The sequence below is a fragment of the Astatotilapia calliptera genome, chromosome 11 (assembly GCF_964374335.1).
Source record: "Astatotilapia calliptera chromosome 11, fAstCal68.1, whole genome shotgun sequence".
Taxonomy (NCBI): domain Eukaryota; kingdom Metazoa; phylum Chordata; class Actinopteri; order Cichliformes; family Cichlidae; genus Astatotilapia; species Astatotilapia calliptera.
In genome coordinates this window covers 23,101,907-23,121,293 of record NC_137432.1, presented here as the reverse complement: position 1 = coordinate 23,121,293, position 19,387 = coordinate 23,101,907, and the positions used below count along the sequence as shown (strand labels likewise).

The following is a 19,387-nucleotide window of genomic DNA, read 5'->3' as shown; positions in this document are numbered from 1 at the left end:
AAGACAGCAGCAGCATGGATCGATCACCTTCATATCAGTTATTATGAAAACATTCCTGTCATATACAACAATGAATGATATCCCTGTTTTTCTCCTACAGGGTCTCCTGTTACCATCCACTCATCTTTCTTTGTTTCCTCCTCTTCGTGTCTCACAGGAGGACATTTTTGTATCCAATGGAACGCTGAAGTCAAACAATAAGTCCCAGGATGCCAGGTTTGGTTATGCACTGGCACCCACTCCAGATCTGAACCATGATGGCTTCACGGATCTGCTGGTGGGAGCCCCACTGGAGGATGAACACCGGGGGGCCATCTATGTTTATCACGGAGACGGTATTTATGTCATCCACAACTATAAACAGGTATCCCCCTTTTTACAACTGCAAGTTTTACTGGTGCATCTCAGAACTTAGACTAATTCCTGTCTCTCTCCTTATCACAGCGGATAGCTGCATCATCAGTTTCCCCCTCCCTGCAGTATTTTGGCCGAAGTTTGAATGCTCAATTGGATTTGGATGGAGATGACCTAATAGACTTGGCAGTGGGAGCGCAGGGAAGTGCTGTACTGCTCAGGTGGGTAGGATGGAAAGTGTAACAGGCAGAAAGCAGTGCAAGCAGTGTTAGATAATGGAGCCATATAAAACATAACTTGTGTATCATCTATAAACAACAAGTTCCCACATTTAGAATCATAACAAAAATTTCTACTGGCTATTATAACTGTGCACATAAATGGATAAATACTGCTTTTTGAGACTGTCCCTTCTGTCTCTAGCTCTCGCAGCATCGTCCAGATCAATGTGAGTCTGTCCTTCCAGCCGCACTCCATTAATGTCATTCAGAAGACCTGCCAGAGAGGAGGCAGAGAATCCGCCTGTCTCAATGCCACCGCCTGCTTTACAGCCGTGTCCCGCTCCCCAAGACCACGCAGCAACAGTTTTGGTTGACACATTTATATATATTTTATACATATATGTATATATTTTATAAACCCTACATTAAGTAGCCTATCGATGGAGTTTTTGCCTCAGTTGCATGATTTCTCTTCAGATCTGTGGGTGCGGGCCATGTTGGATGACAGGAAGTTGTCAGCACGGGCGCTGTTTGATGACAGCTCCCACCGACAGACCCAGCTGGCTGTACGAGCCCAGACAGGGAAAACTCTGTGCTACAGACTTCCCTTCCATGTCTATGTGAGTGTCGGTACACACCTTCCATCTTTCATTCATACACAGCAGGATGGGAAAGTCACATTTCTTTGTTTTGTTTTTTTACATTTTTTCTGTCTTCAATGTAGGACACAGCAGATTACATTCGTCCTATCAGCTTCTCACTGTGGTTTAAGATCAACAACACAGAAAGTGGTCCCGTGCTGGATGAAGGGTGGCCGACTACTATCAACAAATCTGTGAGTGGCACAAAAATTAGCGCTATATATCCTTGTTGTTGTCCACATTCGTTCAACATGCTGCTCCTGCCTCCCATACCTGTCCAGATCCCATTTTTTAAAGACTGTGGTGAGGATGATGTGTGTACAACTGACCTGGTGCTACAGGCACACATGGACATCTCTGGGACAAGGTACAGAACTGAGATATTCTGGTGTTCCCTCTCTTCCCTTTTTTTGGTCTCAGTGAGTTTTCATTGTGTTTCCTCCACAGACAAAAGCCTTATGTGATTCGCAGCCCTCGTAGGCGTCTGGCAGTGGAGGTGCAGCTTCAGAACAGACTGGAAAACGCCTACAACACCAGCCTGACGCTGCACTACTCACGCAACCTCCACTTCTCCAGCCTTAGCATCAGGGTAAATACAGCACATGTACTGCTATTACATGAGGGACCATGTAACCATAAACATCTATCTACATGCACAGATCCTCTCTTTCTTCGTGTCTTTTCTTTCATCGTAGGAGGTTGCCCACTTCAAGATCGAGTGCACAGCTCTTAGCGCCAACAGCCACTCATGCAATGTCAGTTATCCAGTATTTCGCTCCCAGTCAAAGGTACGTTCGTGCTGAGGAAATAGCTCCATCAATCACTCAACTCAGCCCACACATACTTCTCTTCCTCCAGGTTAGATGTGGCACTTCAGCAAGTTGCTGCTCTCTTTTTTGTTTGCAGGTTAACTTCCTGTTGGAGTTTGAATTCAGCTGTACATCTTTGCACAATCAAGTGAAAATGAAGCTCCATGCATCCAGGTAGCTGTCTGCAAAGTAGCATGCATGCACACGTGTTGAGATGCTGGAGTATTTACAGATGAGGACAATATTTGAAAAAAATATTAGAAAAACTGACTGTTTTTTTTTTTTAATTGAGCCATAGCACCAATCAGTGCTGTTCAGTGATGTGCTTTAACTTTGTAATGGTCAAAACTTGTAAAATTAAAGGTTATCTTTCAATTTGCACACAATATAAAACCTACAGCAAAGGTTTGAGCTGTCACTTGAGAAAACAGCATGCAACAAACAAAATACCTCAGTTTAGACTTGAGAAAAAGAATTATTGCTGCTCACAAGTAAGAAGTATCATCACAAAATTCAAATAGAGCCAAACAGTACAGAACAGAAAAGACTGGCAGAGGTAGGAAGTGAAAGATTTCAAATATTCTGGAAAGAAAACTAGTGAGAGATGTGTCAAAAAAAAAAACCCCAGAACAACTGCCAAGAGACTATTGAATGACTTAGCCAAGTCAAGATATGTAATCTCAAAGAAGATAGTCAACGCCACCCTGGGCAGGAATGGACTGCAAGAAAGCACAAAAAACGCCACTTCTACATAAGAGACATCTTCAAGCCAGACTAAAGTATGCTAAGAACAACCTGCAGAAATATTTCATACTGGGATAAACTGGAGTAATATAGAATAAACTGGAATAAGCTGGAATTTTATGTGTACTGGAAGTACGTCCTGTGGTCAGTTAAGACGAAAACTAGAGTTCTTTGGCCACAGAGATGCTGCTTGTGTTTGGAGAAAGAAGGACGAAGCGTACAACCCAACAAACATCGTCCCCACAGTGAAACAGGTGGTGGGTGTATTATGCTGTTGGGATGCTTCAGTGTGCCTGAAACTGAGAACCTCATCAAAGTGGAAAGCATTATGAAGAAAGAAGGATATGTGAAGTTTTTAAACAAGCTTCACGCAGTCAGCAGCTAAACTGGGTTTGGGCTGTCACTTGGTCTTCCAACACTACAGCGACCCAAAACATACGCTGCTGGTGAATCACTGGCTCCAGAAGACCAACGTGAACTTTACTGACTGGGCTGCTTAAAGCTATTGCTTGGATCCCACTGTAAATCTGTGGGGTGAACTAAAGGTCCATGCCAGAGGACATCAAATGTTGAGAGATTGGGCAAAGAAGAATGTGCTGGGATTGTTCAGGAGATGCATGCGAGACTGACTCCAGCTTGTTTTACAGCAAAAAAACTGGTATTTTTTGGTTTTTGTGAAATAATTTTATCTATGTGTGCAAAGTAAAATATTGTAAGCATTCAAAGTAAAAGTAAGATGTTTGGAAAAACCGTGTTAAAAAAAAAAAATCCTTACTCTGTTTAACAGCACTTGGGAAACACTTAAAAAAAGAAAATTTAATAGGGGGGCTAATAATTCTGTCTTCATCTGTTTGCATCCACGTTTTGAGATGCTGGAGTATTTAGGAGACATTTAAACTGAGACGCTTTCGTAACCCTTCTTTTGTCTTACAGTGACAGTGTGGAGAGACAAGACACTTTGGGGGACAACAGTGTTCAGCTCCAGACTTTTGTTCAGTATGAACCAGACCTTTTTGTTAGCAGGTGTGTTTGTACAGCATCGATCTAGTTAAGCTCAACTCATGAACTGGTTTATCTCTGCATTTATGTGCTGATCTTTTCCCTGTTTTTGCAGTGAATCTAATTTGAACCGCTATGAGGTCCATCCTACTCGGACAATGTCGGAAGCAATTGGACCAGAATTCTACACACATCTCAGGGTAAATGTATATCCTCTATATAGGTCCCAATAAAAACATATAATTATAATCACAGTAAGAAAAATAAGACAAGGCAAACTTTTTAGCTTTGTTTGTGTTTATAGCTGCAGAATCTCGGCTGTTACTCTGTGAGTAATCTGGAGCTGCGTCTGCATCTGCCCTCTGTGGCTGCAGGTGACAGAGTCTTCATGACTGTCACCGATGTCTTCTCAATAAACGTGAGTACTGCTTCTGTGTATTCTTATCATGCTTTAAAATCGTACCTGACATATGTAAATTACCCCGTAGGTCACAGTGAACTGCAGCGTGCTCAGTGATGCAGCACAGCTGAAGGCCAGACAGGGAGATGTGCGCCCCCTTCATCCTGAAGACATGATGCAGGATGACATGTTGGTAAGGGCCTAAATTGCCACAGAGCTGCTGGTGAACACTGCAAAAGCAAAGATGTTAATATGGCTCATGTTTACATGTTTTCGTGTGTAGAACTGCAGCAGGTCATGGTGCACAGAGGTCGTGTGCCAAGTCAAGCAGCTTCCGAGAGGAAAGGATGCCATCATTCGGGTCAGCCGCAGAGTTCATGATGATTTTTTCAGAAATGTGAGTAACAAAACATACGCAGATTTTTAAATTGTGCTCCTGTGGCACAAACATTGGTCATAATCTGTGTGCCTCTTCCTCTAGGCCAAATATAAGTCAGTGAAGATAATAGGCGTATATCGACTCACAGCTCAGGAGACTAACCTCATTACTTTGAGCGCAGGAACAGTCTGGAGGGAGGTAAGACCCAAGAGAATCCTGAGCAGCACAATATGCATAAAATTAATTTCCTCTAATCTCTCCCTTCATCTCTTTTCCTTAGACTGTGCTGGAAGTGCTGAAAGGCCGAGCTATTCCCATCTCGCTCTGGATTCTGATTGGTAGCATCATAGGGGGTTTGCTGCTGCTGGCCCTCATTATTTTCATACTGTGGAAGGTATTTGGAGCTGAAATTTCACATCAGATTCCTTCAAGAAAATATCAGAAAGTAGTAAATCTGTCTCAATTTCTTGTTTTCTGTTTGTTTTTTTTATCAGCTTGGATTCTTCACACGCAAACAGAGAGAAGAGGATGAAAACCATGAGGACTGAGCAAAACTTCTGCTGCCAAGAACACACTCATCTGCAATGAAGACTGTCAGATGAGTAGAGCCCTCCTGGCAGACACAAAGATAGTCCCGAGATGGGCCTTCAGGACCAAAGAGTATCGGGGAGGGGGTTCAACAGTAATGCGCTACCCACTGTTTCAAGGGTCAGGGGCACTTATGTAAATAATCTTTTTCTAATTTTAAAGTAATGCAAAGTGTATTAAACCACAGTTCTTTAATTAAAACAGTTAAAGACAAATTCTTGTTCTTTATTTATTCACTGCTGATGTAAATGTAATAACAAAAAGGTAAAGCAAAAAAATCTGATTTTATTTCAGTCCAAACAGAAACATCCGAGCTATAAACTATAAAACAGTCATACTTGACACGCACGCAGAAATCATACACAAAAATTAACTGCATGGATGAAATATAAAACTCCAAAGTATAAGTCATGAAGATGCATTGGTTGAGTTGATGTAGGACTCTAGAAGAAAGATGGTTTCATCTACTTGGTTTTCTGCAGAATCTAACCTAAAGGAGAAAAAGACAGTGAAAAAAGGACTTGATTAAACCACCGAAGAGCCTTGTCGCCTTTAGAAAAGAGAATTTCTGTTTTGCCTTCCTACTTATTGATGTGAAGCCTTAAGGTATCCAGCTGTTGCTTTTCAGGAGCAGTGATCATCTCCTCGACTTCAGTTAGCTGCTCGGGCTCGGCCCCGCTGACCTGCAGAGATGCCAAGATGGCTTCGATTCGCTGAGATTTCTCCAGCAAGCGCCTGTAAACCAAAAACCGTCAACCCATTTCTTTGTGGCAACGTGCGTGCCAGACAAAAGATTTTATCTGCCTTGCAGTGAGATGCATCAAAATATATCACTAATGAAAAGACTCACTTGCTCTCTTTGGTCTCAAAGAGGCGTCGCTCTACGAGGTTGGCTACGGTCTGCAGAAGGAAAATATTTAGAGATAATGTTACCGGAGGCAAATACCAGAATGAAAGACAATTAGCTGTCTTCTTCTGTTCAGAACTCTAAAGGCTACATGTAATGAGTTTACTGTTTTACCTTGTAGCAGCTCTGGAGCAGCATTCTTGCAGTCGGGAGTTGATTAACAGTGTAAAGATAGAAGGTGCGAGAGGGAGCGTAGTCAGGAGTCTTTGGGATTTCCTGAAAAACAAGGGGGGGGGGGGGTTGCATGCCTGTCGCACTTACATGTTTCAGATCATCAAATAATATTAGACAGAGATAAGCTGAGTAAATACAAAATGCAGTTCTAAAGAAGCACCTATATATTACATATCACTTGAACAGAAGCTGTCTCACAAAGTGAAATAGGCTGAAAGTTGTCAAAAAGCAAAGCATCACGATCTAAAGAAACAGCTGAGAAACAAAGTCATTGACTTCAATCATGGAAAAGGTTACAAGGCTTTGGGACTCCAGCGAATCACAGTGAGCGCCATTGAGAGAGATCCAAGAACAAAACACCAGCTGACCAAAAAGAGCACAAACCTTGACTAACATTTGCCAAGAAAACATCTTGATTATCCAAGACTCACTCAGTTTATGCAGTAGCTTGTGCAAAGGTTTAGTCAAAGTCCAGACTTAAATCCAACTGAGATGCTTTTTCATGACCTTAAACTGGCTGTTCGTACTGGAAAAACCTCAAATTTTAATGAATTAAAATATTTCTGTAAAGAACATTGGGCCTCCACAGTGAGGAGGCCCAATGTTGAAAGACTCATTGGCAAATTATTGCAAATGGCTGATTGCAGTTCTTGCTGCCAACAGTGGCACAACCAGTTATGTGGAGTTTGCATGTGTGGGTTCTCTCTGAGTACACCGAAACAACTAACAGTCCATCATCCGCATACCTGTAGCTGGACCAGGTTCTGTGACAGCAGTGTGTACAGCATGTCTTTAGCCTCTTTGGCTGGAATCATAGCAAAGTCCTCCACCTGCTTCTGCTCCAGGTGACGTTTTCTTAGCAACAGACGAAAGATGCGAGCCGACCGGGAGCCAAACCTGATGTCAGATTAAGAGTGACTTCAGTAACACGAAGCTGGTGATAATAGGACACTCACAGCTATATATATTATTTAACATACACACCGGCTTACCTCTCCTGTACTACAGACTCGAGTGTGGCCCGTGCCAGATTGGCCAGTGCTCTGTGCAGATCTGAGAGAGGAGCTTAGAAAAGCAACCGTGATTCCTGAATTAAATCATATCAACCAGTGTGCTGCTTCATAGGAAAATGCTCAGGACCTTTTAAATCTGAAAAAGGATACTGACAACAAACATCCCTCCTCCGCTTTCACCAGCCTTCCCCACAAACTCCATCTTAAAAAAGAGGAGGAAAAGAAGATATAGACATTGTGTTTTTTGTTTATTTAAAAAACAAACAAACAAAAAAGATCAGAAAACATAATATGGTGTTTGCAGATCATACCGGGTCATCCACCAGCAGAGTGAGGTACTGGTCTAAGATGGGTCTGAGGATGTTGTAGCTGGGTGGGAGGGACCTGAAGATCTCATTGGCTGAGAGGGGCTTTGTGCAGGTGGCCATGGGCGAGGTTGTAACCTCACTCATCCTCAGCATGGTCCTCACTATTTCACTGCTAGTCTGCATATTGAGGATTAAGAAGATAATTAGTCATTAAATTCTTAATCAATCACAATAATAAATCATTCTAGTATACGCACATATACTATACTATATATGCATTTATAGTGACTATAACATGCTCTTTCACAATAAGAGCAGGCTCATATCATCGCTACTCATAATGACTTCTTCATTAATTGAATTAATGACATAACAGTGGCATCCATATTTTCTTATGAATGACTAAGCTTCGCACTAAGGACTCTCAGGTCTGGAGCTCCCTGCCTGAACTACTAATGCCTGCATAACCAGCAGCAGCTTTAAATGTATGATCAAAATGTACCTTTTATTAATAAACTATTTCTCTCTACTGTGTTTTTTGTGGACATTTGTTATATTTCTAATGTTGTAGCATATTTTGTTTTTCCTTTGTAAACCACATTTTTAAAAGGTGTTGTGTACATAAATGAACAATAATAATCAACAAAATAATCTTCATAACGCAAGAAAGTAAATGAGTGTCCTTAAATTAAAAATTATAATACTTTTTCCCGTCACCTGGTCCAGCTTGTTTGCAACAGCACTGATGATGGTCTGATCTCTAAAGTGGAGATGGAACCGTTCAAAATTCACCTGCCAGTAAATCCCCTCGTCACCATGTGTCTGAGCCGAATGAAGCAGAGCATATGAGAGGCAAACAGAGAAATAAAAGGTCACATGAATGATAAGCGGGAAGGTAGATATAATGGACGGAGGACATTGCAAATTTGTTAAAGTAACCAAAAAGGTTAAAAAAACTAACCTGTGGATCCATTTTGGCCCTTTTTGCGCTTCTTTGCTCCTCTCCATCCTCACTGGCGAGCTGGCGTTTGCCCCGCCCTATGAGTGTCACACTAGGTACCTTATAGCATTCTGGGAAGCTCTCTGGTGTGGGTGGGGCAGTGTTAACGGGAGCAGCCGGAGTACCAGGAGTGGCAGGAGTCTCACTTGGAGCAGAACTGTCTTTATTTCCCACTCTTGGCAATGGAGGGCAGCGCTGAAGAAAATGGGTCTCCACCAGTTTGGAAAAAGTCGAGGACACTTCACTGTAATCCATGGTGAGGCCCTCTGCAGCAACAACAGAGAAAAAGTGGTGTTACCCAAGTCATATTTAATTCCCTTTTCACACAGCTAAATTACAAAGACAGTGCAAGTACTAGAGTCTCTAACAAAAGTCCAACATTGATAAAGTCAAAAGAGATATTAGGACTTCTGGTTCACTCACAGGCCTCCAAGTTTTTTGGGAGATATTCATTTGAAACCTTAATTGCTAATCCTGACATTTTTTTTCCACATAAACATTTAAACACTGGTTGTAGCAAATGGCATGTCCATCTACTAGACCAAAATCCAGCTGTCAAAACATCCACTGATAGAAGTATGTGTTCTTTGCTTGATGCCAACACTGACCTGCCATGTTCTGCGTGAGGCGGTCTGCCACCGTCTTAACGGTGCTGCTCATCGTCGTGTGGCCTCTCTGTAGTAACTCCTCTATGATCAGCTCTCCTGTGTCACCATACAGGGTTTTTGCAGTGTAGATGTATCGTGGGTAGCGAAGAATCCTAAGGATTCGGTCACAGCTGGCGTGATACTCTGTGGGGCTCCCGGGTCCTTTGCGGCCTGAACTGAACGTAGAGGCACCGTGTTGCACGAGGACACACAGAGACTTCTTCACCTGGATTTGGAAATAAACAAATGAAAGAAGGGAAAAAGTTTATCGCTTCCTCTGATATTTAATATAACTGACAACGGTCAGGTAAAGACAGAATTCAATGCGATTCAAGTTTCACTAATGCAGAGAACAACAACAAAAAAAGACATTTTCCTTATTTTCATTGTCTGGTTTCCTAGCTTAGATGTTGTTGTTTCTAGATCCACATTTCTTTTGAGAAAGGTAAAATTGACAAAACTTGACTGGAGATTAATAAGAGTGTAAAATATGTGACCAATGGCAGGCTAATACCTATAATCCAGTGAGTTAGACTATGCACCACAAAGCATGAAGGTCTCTGCAGAAGAACTGCAGCTTAACCATTTTTTAAAAATCTATTCTAATTAATAAGGTAAAAGTAGGATTTAATGAGGTAACTCCAAATTATGTGCGCTTTTTTGCCTTTTTTCCAGTGTATTATGCTCAGAAAACTACATCTTTGCTTCTGTTCGTTATGCAAAGCTCCATTCAACTTAATTACCATATGCCCTTAAATGCTACTTTGTACTGTTCTACACTTGTTAGACAACTGTGTAACCCCTACACTATGGAGCCATCTATCATATCTAATTAGCTTTTTATAAAATAATAATTCTAACAAATAAAAATGTAAGACGACAGAATTTTCAGATAAATGGCCATAAAGCCATAGCTGTTGGAACACAGTGTTATATAAATAAATACAATAAATATAAACTCAGCAAGCTTAACAAGCCGAGGCAGAGTTGGTGTAGTACTCCTTACCAAGTCCACTGAGAGGCCAGTTTCATGAATGATGGTTCTTAAATTTTGTGCTCCACATTTGAGCAGGTGTGTTCCCACTTTCTCAACCACCTCTCCAAAGTGCTCCCGCAGCAAAAGACCACACAGGCGCACTTCTTGGGCTGTCATCTGCACAAACAAAAGAACAGGAACACACAGGTGATGAAAGGTCTAAAATCTAGTATAGCTGTAAGTAACTACTTATATCAGTACAAAAACAGCATTCCAGTATTCCTCTATATTCCTTTAATATAGTGTCATTTTTCTTAACACCTGGATGTAATAAACCTGAAATTAGAATCATATCAGGATACAAGAGATCTGTAATTTAAGGTTAAATAAGTCGCCCCCTGCAAAAACCAAACTCTTATCTCTGTAAAGACTAACACATTTCTACAGAGAAGTAAATGCTTTTTATGGAGTGTGTGAAATATATTTTTATTATGACGGAGGTGGACTGCTGTTGCTATGTGCAAATCACTGGTTGCTATGTGTTCATATATTAAGATGTACATAAAACCCCATAATAATTTGTGTCCCCTTACTAGAAGGTGCAAACAATATATGGTTTCTATCTACAAGAACACAAAAAAATATAATTCAAAAGGGGAGAATTAAAAAAGGAATGCTAAAATAAGCAATGTAGGATGTGTCTCTAACAGTGGACTTCTCACACGCTTGAATCACATGCATCACTTTTTTTTTAACTTGTTCTATACCAACTTCAGACTCAGAGACTCTGAAGCACAACAGAAACTGAAAACCCTTTTTTAACAACAAAAACAACAAACAACAACAAAAAATGATTAGGAATCAACAAAGACTTGGATCTATAAGCAAAATCTGTGTCACTGCCATCAGCAAAATCTTATCATACTCATCCCTAGTACAGATCAGTAGGCAAAATCCTGAAGCAGCTAACTTCAAACAAACAATAACATCTTACTCATTAATAATGATAATGTTATTAATAATGGGAACCGTATGACCTAAAAATACTCATGATAAGGCCTGAAGCCCTATCAACAAATTGGTCCATTTCCTGGTAATTGTATGAAATTCATCAGCAGCATTAAGACCAACATGGGCAGCAAGTACAGCATAAAAACTACAACATCTGATTTATAGTTAATAATAAATCATTTTAGGCCAATGTTAGCACCATCACCTCACATCAAGCAGGTCCTGGGATTGAATCTACTAGCCAGCTTGGGATTTGAAACAGCTGGGGACTTGAAACACTGTGGGTTCGCTCTGGGTACTCCAGCTTGCTCTCACAGTCCAAAAATTTTGTTCACATTGTAAAACTGATTTAAAATATATTACCTAAATTAGTTTGCCAACAGCATGAACAGACCAAACAATACTTACAGCACTGGCATGTAATATTGATAATAAAATGCTTGACTTTTTGTACAGTTGTAGCTAAATTAACAATGACAACTCCACAGTTTCTCCCTCCCCTCTGGCTGAAGTCCACATATCTTGCTTGACATGCAATACTTTCTTTCCAAACTCACAGCAGTAATCTCACTCAGTCTTTATAACATTAGTTACCTCTGTATATCTCTCACACTCAATAGTACCACCATCCTGGTTACGTCATCCATCGACATCTTTAACTTCCTTCTCAAGTCCATCCAGAAATTCACTTTCTTACAACATGCCTGTACTTCAGGAGTTTCACTGGCTCACAGTTAAATATCCTATTGATTACAGAACATCACTCTGCAACATCCCTCTGAAATTCTGCACATCAACACACTCATCCACAATCCCAGATTTTCTTCTTCTCTCGATCTCATCGCCCTTTTCCTGTTTGACTACCATGAGGTCTAGAGGCTTCATTTGCTCTGTTCCTCGCCTCTGGACTTGCATCCGACCAGAAATCCACAACACTGACTCTCTTCATTTTTAAATCTCGTCTCAAAACTGGCATATGCACTCTGACTGTCTTCCACCTATCATATTAAACCTCTGCTCTTACTGATTTTATATATTGTTTTATTGACTTGATCGATCTTTTCTTATTTTTATATTGTTTTTCAATTCTTCAGCGTAAAGTAACCTTGGTTGTTTTGAAAGGCGCCTAATATCACGTATTACTGTTATTATTACCGACTGTCTCTCCACACCTCCCCACACTCGTGTTTCCAAGTATAACTGATTTGTCACAAAAAGAAAATGTGACACAAAATGAACGCAAAAAAATTACTGTTTTATTTTTCAGATTATGTCGATATATTTCGATAGCAACCACATTATTTTTGGTAGTTACAATCTGACAACAGAACTGGTCTTATCTAGGCTAAAAGTTGTACTGCACATTACTGAACAGAAACAACAAGTTTCCACTTAGATTTAAGCGACTGCAGACCTCAGTTATATTTAAACCACTGTTGATGAATTTCTAAGTACATGTGTAAATGACACATTGTGCAGAAGCATCTTTGTCGAGTACAGAAAATAGTTTTGTCTAACCCCAAGTTAACCCTGTGAGCAGTGCATGCTAAGCTAACTGAAAAGCTAACATTTACAGCTGACCATTTCAGCCGTTCTTTAACACTTTAAACAAACCTTTTAAGCTGAGAAGTTTCTGAACATATGCTGCTTTTATTCTCCGTCACCCGCACCGAACACTTCACGTGCGGCTTCTTGACGTCAACACACGAACACTTTTCCTTCCGCTCCTCGGTGAGCTGGGACTCCAGCCAGCGGCGCCGCGGTGCATGCTGGGCTGGAGGTGGACGGCTGCCTTCGGTTTGTGGAGGACCGACGTCAGTGTTTGTGCTGCTCTGGGGAAGATGGCGGAGGCTGCGGCTGTTCCCCCGCATCGGTTTTTCTGTCACTGTTGTAAAGGTGAAGTAAACCCCAAACTACCGGTAAGCAAGAGGCTTTTCTTGTTTATCTGTCAGACTCTTTTAGAATACGTCCGGCTGACAGCTCTGCCTCACCGCTAACGGCCATTTGTTCCGCTTGCTTTCTCGCTACAGCTAAACACCAGCTAGCCTGTTAGCAGTTAGCGACGTCTGCTGTTGTTAACTCACTAAAATAAACTCCAGCTACGAGCTCCGTCAAAGGAAAGGGGTGGGGGGAAAAAACTGACATTAAAAGCAAATATCGACAGGTTTTGTTAGACTTTCCTAGACGTTTCTGTCAAAGCAGTGTACTCGAAGCTCTGCTGTGACAGTTCGGGGGATGTTGTGTTTTTCCTCAAAACAACAAGGACTTGTCGAAAACATTTGCGTTACTGCTGCCTTTGTTTAGTGCTTCACACTTAACTTTAGTTGCCTGACAGCTGGTTAGTTTTTAATTTCCGATAAAAACGCAGTGTTGACAGGACGAGTTGGGGGATTTTTGGAAACATAGTTAAACATGTCGTATTCAGTTTCAGTTTTGAAGTTAAAAGTAGAAGCTAAACTCTGGACTCAATGCTGACCTAAACCGTGACATACTTAGCAACTTTAACGTGTTTGAAACATGTCATCCACGTCTTAAATAGTATGGCGTGTGTTTGTATTCAGTGTGTTACAAGTATATTAAATACAACAACCTAAAATTAACCTACTCCAATACAAGGTTATGGTCAGCTGTAGCTTTCTCACAGTTCTCAGTGGCACTGTTTACTACTGTGGTGTTTTGTTGTGTTTTGTAGGTGAAATCTCAGATTCCCCCCCCCCCCCCCCCCCTCCCCAAATAAATAAAAAAACAAAAATTGCTGGTTGTCATAGTCCTTTAAGAAAGTATTTTTTGTTTGGACAAAAATAATCTTATACTGTGGACAAACTCTGCCCTGTTTAAAAAAAAAAAAATTACAATATTCACAATGAACTGTTGACTGGTTTTATATCACCACTAGGGACACATTAATCTTTTATTTTTATGATCCAGCTGAGGGTAATTCCAGTCCTCCTTGTCACTGACTCTAAAGTGTCCCAGGCACAGTCAGTCCTATGGCATGTCTTCACTGAGCTAAGTGACTCCAACACCTAAGATTGTCGACCTGTGCTACTACAGTACAGCCCAGGCACCAGTCCTCAGTCATCTGTCCATTTTATACAACAAACTGTATAATCTGTGAGGTTGTCCAATTTGACACTCAACTGATACAAACTGTTTTGCTTACGGCAAAGTTTCTTAACACGTTTTAACCACAAAATTCATTTTAGATCCCCAAATTTCTCTATGCTGTGCGAATATGAGTTTTAAAATTGTCATGTGAACTTAAGCATGGTATAAGCATAATACAAAAGGCTGGTATTTTTGTGACCTACTTTTAATACACATATGCTGTTCAACAAGGGTATCGCTTTAATCTCTCATAACCCTATCTGTATATTAAATGACCCCGCTTCTATCCTGTTTTCATGGTTTATAAGTCTGTGCTTTTAGTGTACAACTGCACCAGCTGCACAAATAAACTGGTAGCAGTGTTTTCCTCATTCTGTTACACAGGTTTTCTATAACGCCTCTCTTTAGGTGTGGTTGGCAGACCAGCTCTACCTACTTGGTTGCATTCACAAAATACAGGCCGTCACACTTCTTACTGATATTATCTGGCTGTACTTCTTTGTGTGCCATATTAGGCCGCAAAATGTCTTTACGTGCTGTAATTATTTTGTAGAATGGATGCTGATTTGACAGTGATGGAATATTACCTTTTGTCACATCTCATTTTCACACATGCAAAGTGGTGTATAGTTAACCAACACAAACAAATACTTTCAGTTGATAGTGTAATTGAATTTTAATGTAAAAGATTCCAGGTATTTATTGATTCCTGATTTTATTTTATTTTTCTGTGAGAATTGATATAATTGAGAATAGAATATTTAAATTACTGGATAGTTTATGTAGTATGAATAGTTTGAATAGTAGGGTCTAGGAAATTAAAAAAATAAATAAATAAATAAAATGAATTTTTCCTCTTCTATTTGACTCTTACATGGCTCAATCTATTTCTAGGAGTACATCTGTCCGAGATGTGACTCGGGTTTCATTGAGGAAGTAACAGAAGACTCCAGGTAAGAGGTTTTTGTATTATCGTCACTATCCATTTCACTTCTCTAGACAGCATATGATGTCTACACACACACAGGCTTTAGCTGGAACAAGAGCATGGACATGTACTGAAGAACGCTGATGTTGCACTGTTGTAACTTGTAGGCTCACTCTGCAGTTTTGTTCCAGGCTTACGCTACAGCTGAACAGTGCATGTTGCTAATAATGAGTCTTTTGTCCCCTTGTGCGCTGTTTCCCTCAGTCTCCTAGAGGTCGGCGCCAATGGGCTAGATGACACAGCCACACAGTTTGCAGAGGTATGACATGATCTGAAAGGTTTGGGGAGTTGAGGAAGGAATACGGGATAAAGAGGTTTAATTAACATGATTGTATGTTTTACTTTACTTAATCTTTTCCTTTTCTTCTGTTACTGTTCTTTTCTTTATTATTATTTCATCAAGCTATGGCACCTCTTGTTAGTCGAGCGGCCATTTACAAGAGACATTGACAGCCCAGACTCAGAACCTAGGCTCCCTGGTGGGCGCCTGGGGAGTTTCGGTGACCTAGGAGGGTTAGGAGGGGGACCAATTGGGGGATCTGTCCCAGCAGGCCTAGGAGGATCTATGGGGGGCCTACTAGGAGCTGGGGAACACTGGGGACCAGGACGCCCCCCTCGTCTGAGCAGCCAGAGGAGATACCGGTCTAGAGGCAGCAGTAGGCCAGACCGCTCGCCTGCTGTGGAAGGGTGAGTAACACACTAGTTCATCATTTTTCCTGGCTCTATTCTCTGCCTTGAATACTCCCACTTATAATGACAGTGCTATTTATGCTTTCCCCCGAACCGATCTTATTTTTGGTAATGACATTAACTGCTGTACATTTTCTGTTTGTCAGGATTGTACAACAATTTCTTGCTGGTCTTTTTGCCAACTCTGGAATCCCTGGCTCCCCTCCCCTGTCATGGTAATATGACATTATAGAGCAACAAGGTGTTACTACAATTTAAAATAACATTATTATTATTAAAAAGGTCTATTTGTGTTTCGTTCAGGACAGGGATGCTGCACTCTAACCCTGGGGATTATGCATGGGGGCAGGGAGGATTAGATGCTGTGATAACACAGGTAAACAAACTATAAAATAGTCTACAAAATTTGTGTTCTTCTCATGTATTTACATATGTGCCCGTGTCTGTGTAGTTACTAGGTCAGCTGGAGAACACAGGACCTCCGCCAGCAGAAAAGGAGAAGATCTCTTCACTCCCAACTGTCAATATTTCTCAGGAACAAGCCGGTCAGTCACCTCTGATTATCTTTTTTCCTTCACTGTCCCCTGATGTTTCTTTATTCTGTCCTTGAAATACAAATTGCAGTTTTGCCATTGCTCGAGTTGTCAGGTCAAACCCCTATTTATTACTACTACAACTAAGTTTGTGTTTTAAATAGTGGTCGCACTATTCATACCTCTTGAAGTCATTGTGTTGTATGCTGTCCGCTTACAAAATAATCAGTAATGCATTCCAGAAAAATGTTAAACCAAGTATTACTTTGCTTTAGTTGTATATGTGCACTCATTGACATGTTTCCATATAATGTTTTATTTTTACTTGTTTTCAGCTTTGAAAAAAAATAGCTAAGGACAAAGTGTCCATTTTGTTGATACATAGTTGTTTCAAAATCTTCACAGCACTTAAATGTCTTGTATACACTTGCTGCCTGTTAGAAGGAGCTTCTGAAACTGTGCCTGTTAGGGACGAAATGCCCAGTAGCCATGACAATATATATATTTTTGCTTCCTGGTCTTTCACCTCCCCAATTTTCTTTCCTCTTTTGGCTCTGTTCTTCTTGACTTCCTCTTCTTGGTATGCTGTCCTATTTTACCCACTCAGCTGTAACTGTGTGACTAGTTATGCTGTCCAGTTGCTGCAGGACTGTTGATAGCTGACTTTAAGGCATAGATGAATGTCCAGGTGCATTCTCAGGACTTTGTGTTATTCTCTGTTGAGAAGTGTAATGTATATCTCCTCAAGAAACGTAGCTGTACCACTTTGTAAACATGTGTGAAGCTGTCTCAATCAAAAATGACAAGGGTGTTGATGTCAGGAAAAGATTTAAAAACACATATCCTCTTCAATAGATTGCTGTATGGAATGCCCTGTATGCAAAGAGGACTTTAGAGTTGGAGAGCCCGTCAGACAGCTACCCTGTAACCACTTCTTTCACTCAGACTGTATAGTACCGTGGCTGGAAATGGTGAGTCACATCAAAAACGTTGAATTTTTATTAAATATAACCATACCAGAGACCATACATGACATTGAGGATTCTATGTGTTATTTATTCACTTTGCATTTGAGAGCATTCAGATCTACAGGAACCTCAAATATGTGATTTGATTATCTGAGTCATGATGGAAATGCCATGTAGGTGGGACCTGAGTAACACTTAGCTTAAATTGATGATAATGGAGTGGAACTGATGAAGTGTTGTTTTAATGCCACTTCTGTATGCTGAATAATGCTTCCCGATAGTTTATTTATTGCAATGATACAGTCAGTGTTTTTATTATTGCATGGTGCTTTTAGTATGTTATCCTCCTCTGTGAATGTGTTATTTTGAAAATCTACCTGGAATTTGCATGGGACAAAAGGTTAAAAAAAAAATTACAAATCTGAAAATTTGTTTGCATTCATCTTCGAGTTATTTGATATTAGCAGTTGGGAAGCTGTGGATAGCACATAATTGGCTGAGCAGATTGAAACATTTTTAAAAATGAGTCACAATCAAAGACAAAGAGCAGACTGACGTCATTTAAAACAGGCCCGAAATAATGTTCCACTTATTAAAACTCTTCTCAGACACTTGTGAGAAAACTGTGCTTAGCAACTGTTTTCTGCATTTTGTTCTGTGGCCGTGCAGCATGACACATGTCCAGTGTGTAGGAAGAGTTTGAACGGAGAAGACAGCAGCAGCCAGCCCCCATCAGAGTCCCCCTCGCTCTCCACGGACCCTCGCACACAGGAGAGATGGTCCTTCTGAGACACCCACCTGTCGCATCCCTTTAGTTCTCCTCGCCTACATCAAGCAGCCCACTGAGAAGACAAAATGCTTCTCATTTCCCTCTGTTCATCTCCGTTGCAGTCATAATCATCTCTGTCTGAGTTTTTGTATTTTTACTTTTTATTATAATGCCTTTCTCCTCACCTGTGTACCAATGCAGACGTCTTAAGAGTCAGTTAAGTTCAGATTTATCTTTTTTTTTATTGCCTAATAACAAACCAGCCTAGATTGTTTATCAAGCCCATATCCTCTGTACTTTGAACCCCCCAGGAAACTGCTTTCAAATCTTTTCTTTAAATATACTGCTGCAATAGACTATGGTGGAGAAATACCAGACTTCTTCATGCTTTTCCCTCTTTATTCATCTTAAGATTACCTAAATCCTGCAACTGAGCCCTGTAAGCATATGAAAAGACTGTAGGTGATTTTTTTTCACTCTACGCATGCACAGAGGCAACCCATAACAGCATGAACACCTTTATCCCTGAAATAAATGCTGTTTATGAAGGGTCTGTATAATGTTCTTTGTTGAGATTGTGTCAGGAAGATGTCGAGTGACTGTTGATATGTTAGTGTTTAATTGGATTGGACTGTAAAGGTGTTTATGTTTTTGTGTGCACACTCTGCAGTGTTTCAGGAGCACGACAGTCTTGTATAGGAATCATGTGGAGTTGCTGCTGTAAAATGGTCACAAACAGGTCGGACTAACTACAGAGGAAAGTAAGGGATTCAAGACACCTTTCAGAACTCTTCTAAATCAGAAGAAAACAAAACAATTACCCATAGTACCAGCAAGGGAATAAAAATAAATCCTCAGAGCTTGGCCCCATATACAATGCTTCATATTTCAACATGCTCCTCCTGGTGTGTATAGTATAAACAGCTGGCATCCCTCTGTCATTTTATTCCTGTTTACGACTGTCTTTTGTTTCACATTTTATCACTGTTTGATGTAAATAATTTTAGTCCAACAACTTAAAATTTGCAAAGAAATAAACATGAGAATGGAGGCCCAAATGTGAAATACTTGGTAATGAAACTGTATATTATATATATGAAAAAAAATGTCTATGATAAACTGTCTATGATGTATTAATAAACTGAAAAAAAAAGTCATTG

At 40.5% G+C, this 19,387-nt stretch overlaps 3 protein-coding genes across 3 annotated transcripts in view; 2 read left to right on the top strand and 1 right to left on the bottom strand.

Annotated features, from left to right (window-relative positions):
- itga10 (integrin, alpha 10) overlaps nt 1-5,350 on the top strand; it is a 30,749-nt gene extending 25,399 nt beyond the window's left edge. Inside the window, exons 14-30 of the mRNA XM_026183772.2 lie at nt 158-364; nt 445-575; nt 778-944; nt 1,053-1,195; nt 1,300-1,410; nt 1,498-1,583; nt 1,664-1,805; nt 1,912-2,004; nt 2,123-2,199; nt 3,703-3,792; nt 3,884-3,968; nt 4,073-4,186; nt 4,257-4,361; nt 4,452-4,565; nt 4,650-4,745; nt 4,828-4,941; nt 5,042-5,350. Coding sequence (XP_026039557.2) covers nt 158-364; nt 445-575; nt 778-944; nt 1,053-1,195; nt 1,300-1,410; nt 1,498-1,583; nt 1,664-1,805; nt 1,912-2,004; nt 2,123-2,199; nt 3,703-3,792; nt 3,884-3,968; nt 4,073-4,186; nt 4,257-4,361; nt 4,452-4,565; nt 4,650-4,745; nt 4,828-4,941; nt 5,042-5,095 — 1,929 coding nt within the window. The 3' untranslated portion in view covers nt 5,096-5,350. The remainder of the gene's footprint in view (nt 1-157; nt 365-444; nt 576-777; nt 945-1,052; nt 1,196-1,299; nt 1,411-1,497; nt 1,584-1,663; nt 1,806-1,911; nt 2,005-2,122; nt 2,200-3,702; nt 3,793-3,883; nt 3,969-4,072; nt 4,187-4,256; nt 4,362-4,451; nt 4,566-4,649; nt 4,746-4,827; nt 4,942-5,041) is intronic.
- polr3c (polymerase (RNA) III (DNA directed) polypeptide C) lies at nt 5,322-12,926 on the bottom strand. The gene is made up of 13 exons (XM_026183773.2): nt 12,786-12,926; nt 10,191-10,337; nt 9,146-9,410; nt 8,499-8,803; nt 8,255-8,359; nt 7,541-7,714; nt 7,380-7,431; nt 7,209-7,269; nt 6,963-7,113; nt 6,157-6,258; nt 5,986-6,035; nt 5,721-5,870; nt 5,322-5,625 (listed from the first exon to the last, which is right to left on the bottom strand). Exons 2-13 carry the CDS (start codon nt 10,335-10,337, stop codon nt 5,544-5,546), a joined length of 1,644 nt encoding a protein of 547 aa, XP_026039558.2. The 5' UTR covers nt 12,786-12,926; the 3' UTR covers nt 5,322-5,543.
- Nucleotides 12,927-12,937: 11 nt separating this feature from the next.
- On the top strand, nt 12,938-19,285 carry rnf115a (ring finger protein 115a). The gene is made up of 9 exons (XM_026183774.2): nt 12,938-13,090; nt 15,174-15,232; nt 15,472-15,526; nt 15,671-15,954; nt 16,104-16,172; nt 16,261-16,333; nt 16,409-16,502; nt 17,346-17,461; nt 18,128-19,285. The coding sequence occupies exons 1-9, from the start codon at nt 12,938-12,940 to the stop codon at nt 18,245-18,247; spliced, it is 1,023 nt and encodes a 340-aa protein (XP_026039559.1). The 3' UTR covers nt 18,248-19,285.
- The last annotated feature ends 102 nt before the right edge of the window (nt 19,286-19,387 follow it).

Coding starts and splice junctions, on each gene's coding strand:
- polr3c (XM_026183773.2), bottom strand. CDS start 10,337: ATGACAGCCCAAGAAGTGCGCCTGTGTGGTCTTTTGCTGCGGGAGCAC. Junction 9,411..10,190: donor CTGGCCTCTCAGTGGACTTG/GTAAGGAGTACT, acceptor TTCCAAATCCAG/GTGAAGAAGTCTCTGTGTGT. Junction 7,270..7,379: donor AGGAGGGATGTTTGTTGTCA/GTATCCTTTTTC, acceptor CTCCTCTCTCAG/ATCTGCACAGAGCACTGGCC.
- rnf115a (XM_026183774.2), top strand. CDS start 12,938: ATGCTGGGCTGGAGGTGGACGGCTGCCTTCGGTTTGTGGAGGACCGAC. Junction 15,955..16,103: donor CGCTCGCCTGCTGTGGAAGG/GTGAGTAACACA, acceptor TCTGTTTGTCAG/GATTGTACAACAATTTCTTG. Junction 16,173..16,260: donor GGCTCCCCTCCCCTGTCATG/GTAATATGACAT, acceptor TGTTTCGTTCAG/GACAGGGATGCTGCACTCTA.